Source organism: Taudactylus pleione, unplaced genomic scaffold (genome assembly GCF_031769625.1).
Source record: "Taudactylus pleione unplaced genomic scaffold, aTauple2 ptg000361l, whole genome shotgun sequence".
NCBI classification, from domain to species: Eukaryota; Metazoa; Chordata; class Amphibia; order Anura; family Myobatrachidae; genus Taudactylus; species Taudactylus pleione.
The window spans coordinates 1,439,181-1,452,732 of NW_028284762.1; the positions used below are offsets into that span (position 1 = coordinate 1,439,181).

General features: G+C 44.2%; 1 protein-coding gene across 1 annotated transcript in view; it reads left to right on the forward strand.

Annotated features, from left to right (window-relative positions):
* Positions 1 to 12,392, forward strand: part of STYXL2 (serine/threonine/tyrosine interacting like 2) — an 85,291-nt gene extending 72,899 nt beyond the window's left edge. The window contains exons 5-6 of the mRNA XM_088444406.1: positions 576 to 793; positions 9,095 to 12,392. Coding sequence (XP_088300532.1) covers positions 576 to 793; positions 9,095 to 11,835 — 2,959 coding nt within the window. The 3' untranslated portion in view covers positions 11,836 to 12,392. The remainder of the gene's footprint in view (positions 1 to 575; positions 794 to 9,094) is intronic.
* Positions 12,393 to 13,552: the final 1,160 nt, after the last annotated feature.

Genomic DNA, 13,552 nt, shown 5'->3' on the forward strand with positions numbered 1-13,552 from the left:
AGCTTCTGTCTAGCAGCCTTGATTGCCAGACCACCTGTGAGAGGCTGATATAGGGTGTATCAGTCTTTGTTGTTAGTCTTTCACTGCCTGGGGAACAGGTCAGAGGCCTTGAGAGACACTATGCCCTGCTAAAAACTTCTGTTTTGTGAGAATGGATGTTAGGTCCCTCCACTCTGAGAGAGGGAATAATTTATTTTAGATAGAGCCATATAGGGCAGGTATTAGTTTTAGATTTAGTTTATTTTTGTGCTGCAAATTAAACTGGACAAGTGTACTACTACTTGGCTGCTGCATGAGATGTGCAACCATTTACCCCAGGAAACAGCACCCTTGCCCTGATTTTGCCACATATATAAAATACGTAATACTAACACCAGTCATATGTAGCTGTAACGTACCAGACTTTGATACCGTATCCAAGGTCTAAACTGGTCAATTTATTAGGAGAAATCCAGATGGTTCCTTATGGCCAGTGCTGGTCAACACGGTAGTTTAATATTTAACTATAATACTAACAGCTATGTGTAAGTGTTTTTGCAAAGCTTACAGAAACAGGATTTGTTGCTTAATTTCAGAAGCGTGGCCGTCAACAAAGGGCGCCTGAAACGGATGGGCATCACGCACGTTCTGAATGCTGGGCACAACACCACCGTGTTTACAGGGCCCGAATTCTACAAAGGGATGGACATTCAGTACATGGGAGTGGAAATCGACGACTTTCCAGATTTAGACATCTCAAAGTTCCTCCGACCGGCTGCCGAATTCCTTGATGAAGCTCTACTCACGTACAGGGGTAATAATCAGCTATTTAATAATATACTGTTTTATCGATAATTCAGGATCACCGAACGTTAGTGTAACCCGCTGACCACCAGATATTGGAGACAAGGAAATTCTGATCACTTCTGTATGAGCTTTTGCTATAGATTTAAGATTTCACTTCAATTCGAATATCAAAATGATACTTTGCTGATGTAAGTTTTAGGACAATGTATCAGTGGCAATGCATGTAACTGTTTGCTTTGATAAATGAATTGTAAAAGCACAGAATGCAATATACCCTAGAATCAGGTTAATTTAATCCAATCCATGAGTTTTGTCTAAATATAAGAGAAATAATAATTCCTCACTGTAACTAATTCTTCTACAGCAATGATGGGCACCAGATAGGCTGAGGGCTGCATAATGCCCATTGAGCTTTTAACTGCAGCCCCAGCTCCTTCCTAATTAAAGATACATTGGTACTTTTCTATTGTTTCTATGCCCTGTTGGAGGCATGCCTCTATTAGCTCTCTTTCTGTTCAGCTTACTGGCCATGGTGTGGCCCCGCCCCCAGCTCTGCAAGCAGTGTCTGACTATACAGAAGCGAGGTTGAGCTGTTGCTGCCTCATCTCTTGTCTCCATGCAGTCCCAGGGAGCTCCAAAAAGCTGGTGAGTGTTAACTATAAAAATGATTACAATAAACAAAGAAGATGTTTATAAGTTATAAATATCCTCTTTGTATTATTCTAATCATTTTTATATCAATCTCAGGAGTAGGACAGGGGAGGCTCTGCCTACTCTGACTGCACGTTCCAGCTGTTAGTAAGTAAATTAGCGGGTAGGCTGAAATGAGTTTAGGGAAAGTGTGAAGGCTGAGAGGAGTCGGGGTAAATGGGGTATATTTGGTGTTTTGGGTGAGTGGGTATTTTGTGGCATCTGAGGGGTATTTTGTGGGGTCTATTCTAAGAGCATATTGGGGGGGGAATTCAATTCAGCACAATGTGGCTCACCGATGCCTGGATGCACACATATAAAGCACTTACGGTAGTGCCGATATGGGGTGCGAGGGACATCTTGCGATGCCAGCAGGACGCCATGTGCCTTTCCACAGTGACACTTTGCATCGCTGTCCGGAGTTGAACTTTCCTCATTGTGTCTCATTCTTTGATTAAATGTATTGTTTTAATTTATTACCAAGATTAAGGGTAATGAGGGTAACTCTAATTCAGAAGCATCTGAAGAAAAGGGCGCATCTCCTGATTTCAAGACGACTGGGCATGCGACTAAATCTAATAATATGGTTTGCCCATGTGCCGCTCAATGTGTCTGAAACAGCAAGCGGGTGCGACCGTGTCAGATGTCGAGCGACCGGAGACTGACGTCAAGTAAGCGTTTTCTGAGTGGCAGCTGGGTAATGATGACCGTTGAAGCACGGATGCAAAAAATAAAGTGGGCGGTGCTATAGGCTAATAAGCAGAGGATAAGAAGATTGCTATACTAGCATATCTCAGTCCGTTGGCTTCCGCAATGGGCGCATATTCAGAGTAACTGATATTTTTCAACAGGAACGCCATTCATGAATCTCTTATTAACCAATCAGGAACGTCAAGCCTGGGCCAAAATATATTTGGTGCTGCAGTGGAGAGGGGGTGAAGTTGAACACTGTATGGTGACAGGTCAGCGCTGTACAGTGGTATCTGTGGGGACAGCGGCAGTTCAGCTCCTGCCCCCTGATTGGCTGCAAGCCTGTCTCTCACAACCAGTCATCATGAGTGAAGTCTTTCACCCACTGTGTGACTCTTAAGGTGGGCACACATTAGGCAACCCCCCCAATGCGATGCCCAATGGTGCCAATGAATGACATATCAGACTTTCGCTACACACTGTACGATTCGGTAACCGCCCAACTGATATGTCGTCCGCCGGTATAGAATTTGCTGGCGTCAGCAGCTGGGTCGCTCCGTCGCCCATGCATGAACGGATGACGGATCGACCCCGATGTCTGGCAGCGGGGGTGCGCATAGTGGGTACACACTAGACGATGTGCCCGATATGTCATCCCAAACCGTGGGATCGGATGACAAATCGTCTAGTGTGTAACCGGCATTACACAGTAACAAGATGGCCGACCTTGGTGGCCATCTTGGATAATGGAATGAAGCCTCTCTGGAGGTACTTTAAGTATGGAGTCTGCACACTAGTGCACTCCACCATCAATAAGGAGGAGCTGGACGGAGTCATGGGCCAGGTCAGAGTATCTTCTTACAAGACTAGAGGTTTAGTGCCGAGTGTGCAGTGGGTCTGGGAAAGAAGGAAGATGCTACTGATACAGTAGAAGATAGAACCATGGAGACATAATTTTTCTGCCCAGCCCCTCTACTATAAAAAAAACGCTCTTCCCCCAGGCCCGAGGTACCTGAACTAATTTGTCCAGAAATATAGCTCCGAGTATGGCTGCCACTCGTCTACTGTCATGTACTAAACATAGTATTATATCAGTAATAAAATCACTATTATTCCCTGCAGTGTAGAAAGAAAAACTACACGTGAAGTAGACTTTAGTGCACTATTTAGTTATATTGGCTTTTTTTTTTTGCTTACCTCCAGCTACCGTGGATAGATAATTATCACACTCTTTCCTTTGAACTGCAATATCTGGCTATGACATCTGTGGTGAATGCACACAGTCAATCTGTACCTGCTAATATAGGGACCAGAAATGGAGAAAGTTTCCGTAAATAATTGTTTTATTTAGACCAAATGTGAAACACAAATACCATCATAAAACAAAAGGGGGACAGTGCGGCTAAGGTGTCCCATATATCCCAATATATTCCTGTCAAATCCTGGTGCACCCACAGTAGAGGGTATATAAAGAGGCACACCAGGACCTTGTTGCTACCCCTGAGGAAGTCCAGAAGGATGAAACGCGTTGGGTCTCCTTAACCCCCTAAAGTGGACTTATCTGCTATACTATTCAACATAAGCATTTACTTTATTTATTCTCTATTTATATTTTGGTTTTACTCTGCGTATTTGTGTATTGTATTTGGTCTAAATAAAACAATTATTTACGGAGACTTTCTCCATTTCTGGTCTGAGATCTACCACATGGTGGTGTATGGAGCCGGAATGTTTATGACCTGGAACACAGAGGAGTGACACCTTTATAAGCATTGATTTATGCACTATCTGGTACGCAGATTTATGTTTGTCCACTGTTGCTACTACCTTGCATAAAAATTACTACACCATATTGCTTTTCTATTGGGCAAAAAATTCTAAGCCCTAATTTTAAGGTTACCACAGAAAGAGTACCCCTTGGAAAAACCCTGGAAGTGTTGCCATTGAAATATCACTTGGACATCAGATAAGCATATATTTATTTAAATTTTGGTACGCACATTATTTACCTTGAGCACAAGTTCAATTTACCCTAAATTACTACACTATTAGGCGCACGTTTTATTATTATTTTTCACCATAAATAATAAGTGTTCCCATATTCCTTTTTTTGCCCTTAGATGATGGCGTACCAGACCAAGGAATACAATTAAAGCTGGCACTACTCTGGGGTATATGAGCCTACTGTATATCCTGTAAAGTAATTCTTGTGCACCCACTAAATCACCAGCCTTTGTACAAAAATAGTTTGTTGCTAAATTTGCAAGAAGGAAATAAATATGAACCTAATTCCAAATTCTGTGACGCCCCCTAGAGGCCAAATTGTCATAAAAGCTGTACAATTATTTTCTTTTCCATCATTTTTAAATAACTCCTCAGACTTTTATGCTTTATTAAGCAAAGACAATTTTAAATAAATAATATTTTTTTGTCCATTTAATTCCTGGTTTCTCTAGCAGCAAAGGAATCCGGGCTCTCACTTCTGTGCGCCAGGAGGTGGACAGCTGCCCTCTCCCAGAGACGGGGCCCCTCAGTCAGGATGACCGATAAAAATAAACTGCTGCTATTTGACAGACCTGATACTTTGTGATGAATCATCAGGGGTTTAGCGTTATTTTCGGAGTAACAATAACAAAGGATAAAAATAAAAGTAGATTATAATAATACAATTAGAGTCAAATGTTGGTTTTGGTTTTCCCCAAATAGTTTGAATGAATGTCTGAGCTATGCCTCACATACACATCTCACGCTGTGTTACTCCGGGAGCCCACCTGAAAATAGTTCTTACACACACGTAACCACACACACACACACACCTACACACGTAACTACACACACACAGAAACATATATTGTAATATTCTGGGGTAATTTAGGGCCTGATTCAGAGGTGCTCGTAAAAAGCGAGCACTCGCTCTGAATCAGGGCGGTCACTTTTTTTTTTATTACCCAGCCTCCTGGCCGCTCGCTAAGCTGTGGGTGACCACCCACAGCTTTTGCGAGTGGCCAGGTGATGCCTGCGATGGTCTCGACCATCGCAACCATCGGACTTGTGACGAGACCCTTGTGGTAGGGTCTCGTTCCCACAAGCCCCAGTGAGCTTCCTGCTCTAATAGAGCAGGAAGCTCACTGCTGACATCACTAGTGATATCAGTAGGGCCGCCCACAAATGGCAGGCGTTCGCCTCATTTTGTCCAGCCACTCCCCCTCCCCGCCTACAAAACGGGGCGAGCTGCTGATCAACACCGACAGCCGCCCCATTTGTAGCGAGCCCCGGAGCAAGTGAATTTCTCACTTGCTACGGGGCGTGCACAAGCGCAGTGCGCACACCGCCCGTGCGCAGTGCCCCACCATTGACCCGCTTGCGAGCGCATAGCGCTTGCGAGCAGGTCTGAATCAGGCCCTTAGTTCAGTAGAGGGGTCAGTTGTGCAGTGTTACATTGCACCCCCTCTCTGCACACTGCTATGCCCCCCTGCCCCTCTCTCACAACTCTGTCCAGCTCTGCCCCCAACTGTGTCGCTCCCTGACCTTTCTCTGTCCACTGCTCAATCGTGCTCTGCCCATGCTTTGGGGGGTATTCATGAAAGCTTGGAGAGAGATAAACTATCAACCAATCTGCTCCTAACTGTCATTGTACAGACTGTGGGCCTGATTCAGACCTGCTCGCGAGCGCATAGTGCTTGCAAGCGGGTCAATGGTCGGTCAGTGTGCACGCGCAGCGTGCGCGATCCCCGGAGCGAGTTAGAAATCACTTGCTCTGGGGCTCGCAACAAAATGGGGAGGCTGTCGATGTTGACAGCTTGCCCCGTTTTGTAGGCGGGGAAGGGGGAGTGGCTGGACAGCCCTACTGACATCATTCGTGATGTCAGTAGTGAACTTCCGGCTCTGGTTCACTCGGGTTTGCGGGAACCGAGACCCTACAACAAGAGTCTCGTTGCAAGCCCGATGGTTGCGATAATCGCGACCATCGCCAGGCCGCTCATAAAAGCTGTGGGAGGTCACCCAGAGCTATGCGAGCGGCCTGGAGGTGGATTTTTTTTTTTTTAAATCTGCCCTGATTCAGAGCGAGCGCTCGCAAATAGCGAGCGCCTCTGAATCAGGCCCTGTGTTTGAAAAATTATAGTTAGGTGCTGATTGGTTTGTTACTTTATCTTTCACAATTTTATCCCTCTCCAAAACTTTCATGAATACCCCTCTTCATGCAGCCCCCTTCGCTGCTTTGACCCCCCCCCCACCCCCCCCCCCCACCCCCGGCCCATCTTGCTTCCTCCGTCCTAGTATACTTACCCATTCCCTCCACGTCTTTCTCCTTTCCGATTTACTGCTGCTTGAGCCTTTGGAGTCAATGGACGGGACTCCCACTGCACATGCATGCTGGAGGGGGAACAAACCTTAGGAAGTTATATTAGTAAGCCGAGCTGTGTTGGTTACTGATGCAACCTGAAAAACGTGGATCTTTCACAGTTACAGTCACTGAGGTCTCCTCTTGCAGCCATGCTAAACACATTTATAGGTAACCAGAAGAGTCCATTATTGTACACATGACCTTGACCATTCTGGGAAGTCTGAAATGTTATTTGCTTAATTTGCATGGGATCCTTTTCTTACAGTATGCCTGGAGTCCCCCAATTACCACTTTACATTTCTTTATGTCCACTATATATATTTATATATATACAGTATATATATACTTATATTCTTCTTGTTATGAAATGTTTTCGTCCTCATGGATTGCTGGTAAATTCTTCCAGGTTATAAATCATTTCTTGTCGGAGACCTGACCCATGTCTGATGCCGTCTTTATAAATAGCATCCAGCCTTGTTCTCCATGCTTCGGCACAGTCCCCAGCCCTGTGGCAGCCTAGTGATAATAGAAGAGGACAAGGTGGAAGATGGTGACTCCTGGAGGACAAGTCTTTTGTTACATTCCTGTTCGCTCCTATGATCCGCCTGCACTCTATATAGGAAGAGCTGCTCTCTATAGCTGCTGCATTCTGTCAAAGGGCGCAGAGGGAACGGGAAGGCTGCCGACCGCTACTTTATGGGCACCGCATACAATGAGTTTATGCAGCTCTGCGCCTGATTCACCATGTATGAGGATGAACGCACGTCTCCGATGGTAAGGGGTCTGTACCTGCGCAGGAAACATTCTGCAGATCTCGCCCGCAGACCACCCAAGCTGTAGCATGATTGACATGCTGCGGCTTTTGGGGGGCGTGCCTGGTCGCCGTTCTCGGAAACGAGGGGCGTGACGCCTCCATTTTCCAGGAGGGACGAGGTCAGCGGCGTCTTTGACGGCACACGCAGATTCCTGGCCTCTTACACGACCAGGCACCGTCCAGGAAAGCTTTAACTCCCACAGCCTGACCGAAGGAGCAACCATCGCTATGGTGATCCCAGCCTGCAACGTCGGCATTTGCAGCTCAGATGGACGGATTTATGTGCGGCTCTGCAAATCCGTCCATCTCTGAATCAGGCGCTCTGTGTTCTGCTTGAGCTGCAATACTTTTGATTAAGCCCATGTGAAGAGCTAGCACATGCATGCCAGGGAATGAAACACATAACAGTATAGTTACACGTTGTCACATAGGGCCGGATTCACAGCTGAACGTACTCTCAAGCAAAGCGTACCTTACGCGTATGCTGGGCAACCTGTAATTTTCTTACCATGTCCACTCAGATTGTCTCATGGCTCTGAGCAGCACTGCAGAGCTATGTGGTGGTTATAATAACTAATGCTAATAATAATTAGTATGTGCATCTTACATAACACGTACCTACTTTAGTTGATGCCTCTCCGGGAGAAGCCTGGAGAGGACATTCAAGTGGACGGTGATGGGGGCGGAGCCAGAGTATTTGCATTTATCATAGAATTGTGTCATCAGGCCCTGACCCCTCCACGCGGAGCGCAGATTGCCAGCAAGATTCTCATCATTCTGCCCACTTCACTAGGAAGTCGGCGGAATGCAAGAAAAGTGCCTACTCTGACTTAACAATGTAGATAGATAGATATGAAATAGATAGATAGATAGATAGATAGATAGATAGATAGATAGATAGATAGATAGCTATGAGATAGATATGAGATAGATAGATAGATAGATAGATAGATAGATAGATAGATAGATATGAGATAGAAAGATAGATATGAGATAGATAGATAGATAGATAGATATTAGATAGATAGATAGATAGATAGATAGATAGATAGATAGATAGATAGATAGATAGATAGATAGATAGATAGATATTGATATGTCCACACTTAGGGGTAAATTTACTAAAGTGCAGGTTTATAGAAGTGGAGGTGTTACCCATAACAACAAATCAGATTCTAGCTATTATCTTCTAGAAGGTGTTAGATAATGATAAGTAGAATCTGATTGGTTGATATGGGCAATGGTCAACCTTGCTGGTTGTCCATCCGCCATATGGTAGTGTAGTAGTGTACCGCATTTTTCTTTCAATTTTGCAACTTAGTCACATCGCAGATGCAGCGAAAAGCCCCTCACAGTGTACTTGAGACGATGGGCTGCGACTTTAAATGCAAAGGATTTGGTTTTACGCAGGTACAAAGCTGTAGATGAAGCGCAACGGAACTAGGTGTGAGGAGAAGCCGCAGCCGCTTGCATTTACACAGACTCCGGCTTAGCCGTATACAGATGTATACATGTTGCACATGAAATTGATCAGTGTAATCCAGCAATGTAGTTTTGTCGCTCCCAGTTGTTTTATTTATGCGAATAGGTACCTGGTGCACCGAGAGGGGCTTTTTGGCGTGACTGAAGCAATAGTGAAAGAGTACATGAGTATATATATGTATATATATATATATATATATACACACATAAATATATATATAGCATCTTCTGTATCTGTTTAATTGATAAGTTGCACAATAATAACTGTTCTCATTCTTCCTTCACAGGTAAAGTTTTAGTGAACAGTGAGATGGGAATGAGTAGATCTGCAGTTCTGGTCGCAGCTTATTTGATGATCTTCCATCACATGACTATACTAGAAGCCCTAATGACCCTACGCAAAAAACGAGCCATCTACCCTAATGACAGCTTTATTATGCAGCTGCGAGAGCTTAATGAAGCATTACTGGAGGAGCGAGAGTATTTTGATCAAAATGGATATGATGATGACGATGATGACAAAAATAGTCAAGGCTCCGTCATACAAGCCAAAGCCCACTCCATAGTTGTGGAAGAAGAAGATGTGGAGAGCATCATGGGCGCCAAGGTCCACTCTATCACCGTTGAGGAAGAGGACACGTCTAGCATCATGGGCAGCGCAATGAGTCTGATGGGAAAGTCTAGTGTAGTTTCTAAACAGCCTACGCTCATTGATGAAGATGAAGAGGAAAAGATTTATGAAGAGTGGAGAAAAAAACAAGGTCTTCCACCGAGGGACATATCGAAGAAAGACAATGGACACGGTGTAACTCTTCCTGAGGATGGCGATGTAAGTGAAGAGTATGTACAACAGATGGTTTATAAATGGCAGAAAGAAAATGCAAAATTTCAGTCGCTTGAGCATGGAGATGACGCAAGCTCTCTGATGAGTGAAAGAAGATATTCGCCAAGCGAAATCAGTGACGTGGACAGCATCACCTCTCAGGAAATACGGATTTTGAAACAACAATTTGAAGCAAGCAGAATGAACAGAAAGACTAGAGGACGTACAGATTCCGTATCTACTGACAGCACTTGGGATATGTGGAACGAGAGGCTCTTGGAAATTGAGAATGACGTCAAAACCAAGACTGAAAAAGGTCATAAAAACAGAGAAAAGGATATAGATGAAGAAAGCCTTTGCTCGGAAGCCGGTTCTTTATTTAACTTTTGCAAAAACAACAAACACAAACTTACTCCTTTGGAAAGGTGGAAAATCAAAAGAATTCAGTTTGGGTACCACAAAAAAGACTCAGAGACTTCAGACTCTCAAAATAAAGAGGAAACTGGTGGGAAAAAAGATGATGATGAAATGAGCCAGTCAGACATTGACGTAACAGCCTACCAAGCATGGAAGTTAAAGCAGCAGAAGAAAGTTGGCAATGAAAACAAAGAGGAAATTGTGGAACTTACCAAAGGAGAAGACACTGCAACCGCTAAACGTAAACAAAGAAGAGCAGAGATCCTAGAACGTTCCAAGCAGAATCTGGAGGAGAGCCAGTCAATTTGTGGCTGGGATAATGAAAGTTCAATAAGTGGCAGCATTCCGCTGTCTGCCTTTTTCCAAAGTGCGCCTTCAGCTAGTGGCCCTAATGATACAGCTTCTGTACTGAGCATGCAGAGCAACAGATCACGACAATCTCACACAAGAAGTTCTGTAGGCCAAGAGCAAATTCCTGCAGTGCTTCCACCAAATATACCACCTGGCGCAGTTGATGCCATTTCCATAGCTAGCATTCAGAACTGGATAGCTAATGTGGTGACTGAAACCATTGCCCAAAAGCAGAATGAGATCATGACTATGTCGCGTGCTTCTTCCGTTCTGGGCGTGGCCTCTGGAGATCCTGGCAGAAAAGACGATGAAAGATCTTCAGTTCTTGGTGCAGCCGGAGAGTCTTGTCTATCTGGATTTCAGCACCGTGACTTCAAAAGCACAGACTCTGTATTGTCCTACAACACATCAATGAGCTCTAATACCAATATGTCTAGTACAAAGAGAAAGATTACCCAGACAAGTGTCCCGCTGTATGGACTTTTTATGGATGATGTGGATCTGAAAAAGCTCAACCAGAAAGAAAATGAAATGAGAGAAGAATTGACTGAAAAATTGTCCCAGTATAGAAAGGAAAAAGTTGAATCTGACAACAAGCGTAGCTATATGTTCAAGAAGAAAAAGGCTAAAGGCACTGATGATGATGACGATGAAAAAGAGAAAATAAGTATTCCAAGCGCTAAGGTCCAAAGTTCTAAGCTGTCCTCAAATCGGGAATGGGACAAATGTGAAAAATCTTCCTATCTAGGTAATTTTGCAAATGTCAACTCTACAAGCTCCGAATTACAGAGAAATGTTAGCACATGGCTCAGTGGGGTGAAAACAGAAGGCAGCACAATATCACAACATGAGAGTACTTCTGAACGGTACTCAAGGAAATCAGAATATCAGAGAGAGAAGAATTCTGAAATCAATGGATATTCCAGGAAGTTACCAGAAGATGACAAAGAGATTCCTTTAGCTTATCAGAGTTATAGAGAAACTGACAGAACCACATCGAGATTTTCAACATCTTCTGAAGAGGAGAGTAGTTATATTAGGAGTTCTACATTCAATGAGGCTCAATATATGAAGGATCATAGAACGGATCCACATTTCAGTGACCACTCACAAGAGGCAAATGAGAATCTTGATGTCACCAGCAGTAGAAGACCCAGAACAAGTCATTTAGAAGATCCTGAAGAGTCAGATAACTCAGATACGTTTGACTTGGGTTCCAGGGGGAAATTTACCCAGAGCTGTAGGAAGAGTGAAGTCAATGAACACAAAGAGGACAATGACCCATCGGAAAGTCACAGTTCCGAAGATCGATGGTCTCGGAACAGAAAGAGCAAAGATGAGGCAGAAGAGATGGATGATGATGATATAATTGCAGCATGGAGGAGACGGCAAGAGGAAACCAAAGCAAAACTTCGGAGACACAAAAAGGATAACTGAACACAAACCCCGGGCACCTCTTTTCTAGAATAATAATCCTTAAAGCCATATCAACCGTCATAAAAATGGATTTACTCCAGGATTGTAGCTGCTATACGCTTCTCCTTTTCAGCTTTGTGCTTCCTTGCTGGCTTTTCAGTCTTCCAATTTAGTTGTCCGTGACAACCATTTCTATGGAGCCGCCACCTCTCACCCTGACATTACTGTATTGCAATTAGCCGGCAAACATAATATACTATACAATGCACTGTTTTATATAAACATTGTGTTCACAGAATAGCCACACAATAACTCAGCTGATCCATTTATCTACAATTGCCAGGGTGCCTACATAATTCATCCACATGAAATGCATAGTAATATTTATATAATATTGTATAATAAACAGCAGGATTTAGCAGACTATGGATTGCTGTTATGTGTAAATGACTTCTACACATTTTGTATTAGTTAAAAATAAAATACAATTTTTTTTTTTAAGATTTAAAATAGCCGTTATAAAATACAGAATTATGCGATTTGACACTTATGAAGTTTATAATGTAATGTAACATTTTGACAGCAATAAACAGTATTGTTTTCATTGTCTAATGTGCAGTCTATGTAGTCTAGTCTTTCACACTTTTTAGGGAGATTATTCTGCCCCCAAAAATGATGAGGATTCTTTTTATATCCTGGCGGTAGCAGTACATTGTGTAAAGTTAGAAATGTACAAATACGTTATTAATAGGCTTTCAACAAAATCAGTGATGGAAGCAAGAGAAGATAGGTAGGAACGGGTTGGGTGTGGGATGCCAGAGCTCGGGATCCCGGCAGTCACAATCCCGACGCCAGCATCCCGACAGGGTTAGAGGGACGGGTTGGGTGTGGGATGCCAGCGCTCGGGATCCCGGCATTTACAATTCCGACGCCGGCATCCTGACAGGGTTAGAGGGACGGGTTGGGTGTGGGATGCCAGCGCTCGGGATCCCAGCAGTCACAATACCTACGCCAGCATCCCGATAGGGTTAGGATACCGACACCTGTTGGTCAGTATCCTAACCCTCCCTCTCTCCCTACCCCTAACCCTCCCTGCTACCTAAACCTAATCTCCCCCCCTAGTGCCTAAACCTAACCTTCCCCCCTCACCCTATACCTAACCCTCACCCTAAACCTAACCCTCCCCCCTTAGTGACCAACCCTAACCCTCCCCTTAGTGCCTAACCCCTAACCTCAATACTCACCGTTGGGATGCCGGTTTCCGGGATTCTGACAGGATGACTGCATCCCATAGGGACACCTGTTTGCAAAGATGCATCATATTCCTAATTTAGTATTTGGTTAAACACATAATTATTTAGCAAAAAAGACTGTACTGAGCTGATAGCTCTGTCCTGCACACACTGGCAGAACTGCTGTCGTTGTATGGGGCCAGGTGGTCATGGTGCCCAGATCGGTTCATGGTAAAGCTCCTTCTCTGGTGTCGTTGGACCTGGTGCCAACATGTTTCTATGGAACTGAGCACTACGGCCGAAAGACTACACTCCAGGGGGAACTCTTAGGGGCTGACTTTAAGTTGACCTCAGCCGTGTCCGTGTCTGTGTCTTTTGTCCCTGTAGCATCTGCGACTATATACTAATGGCGCTGCAAAGCCCTTCCATGATGCCCAGCCCTGCGTCCGAATGTGCAAGGACTGAGACGCCCTCTTTGAGCATCTTTAGGTGTTGAAATACTGCTT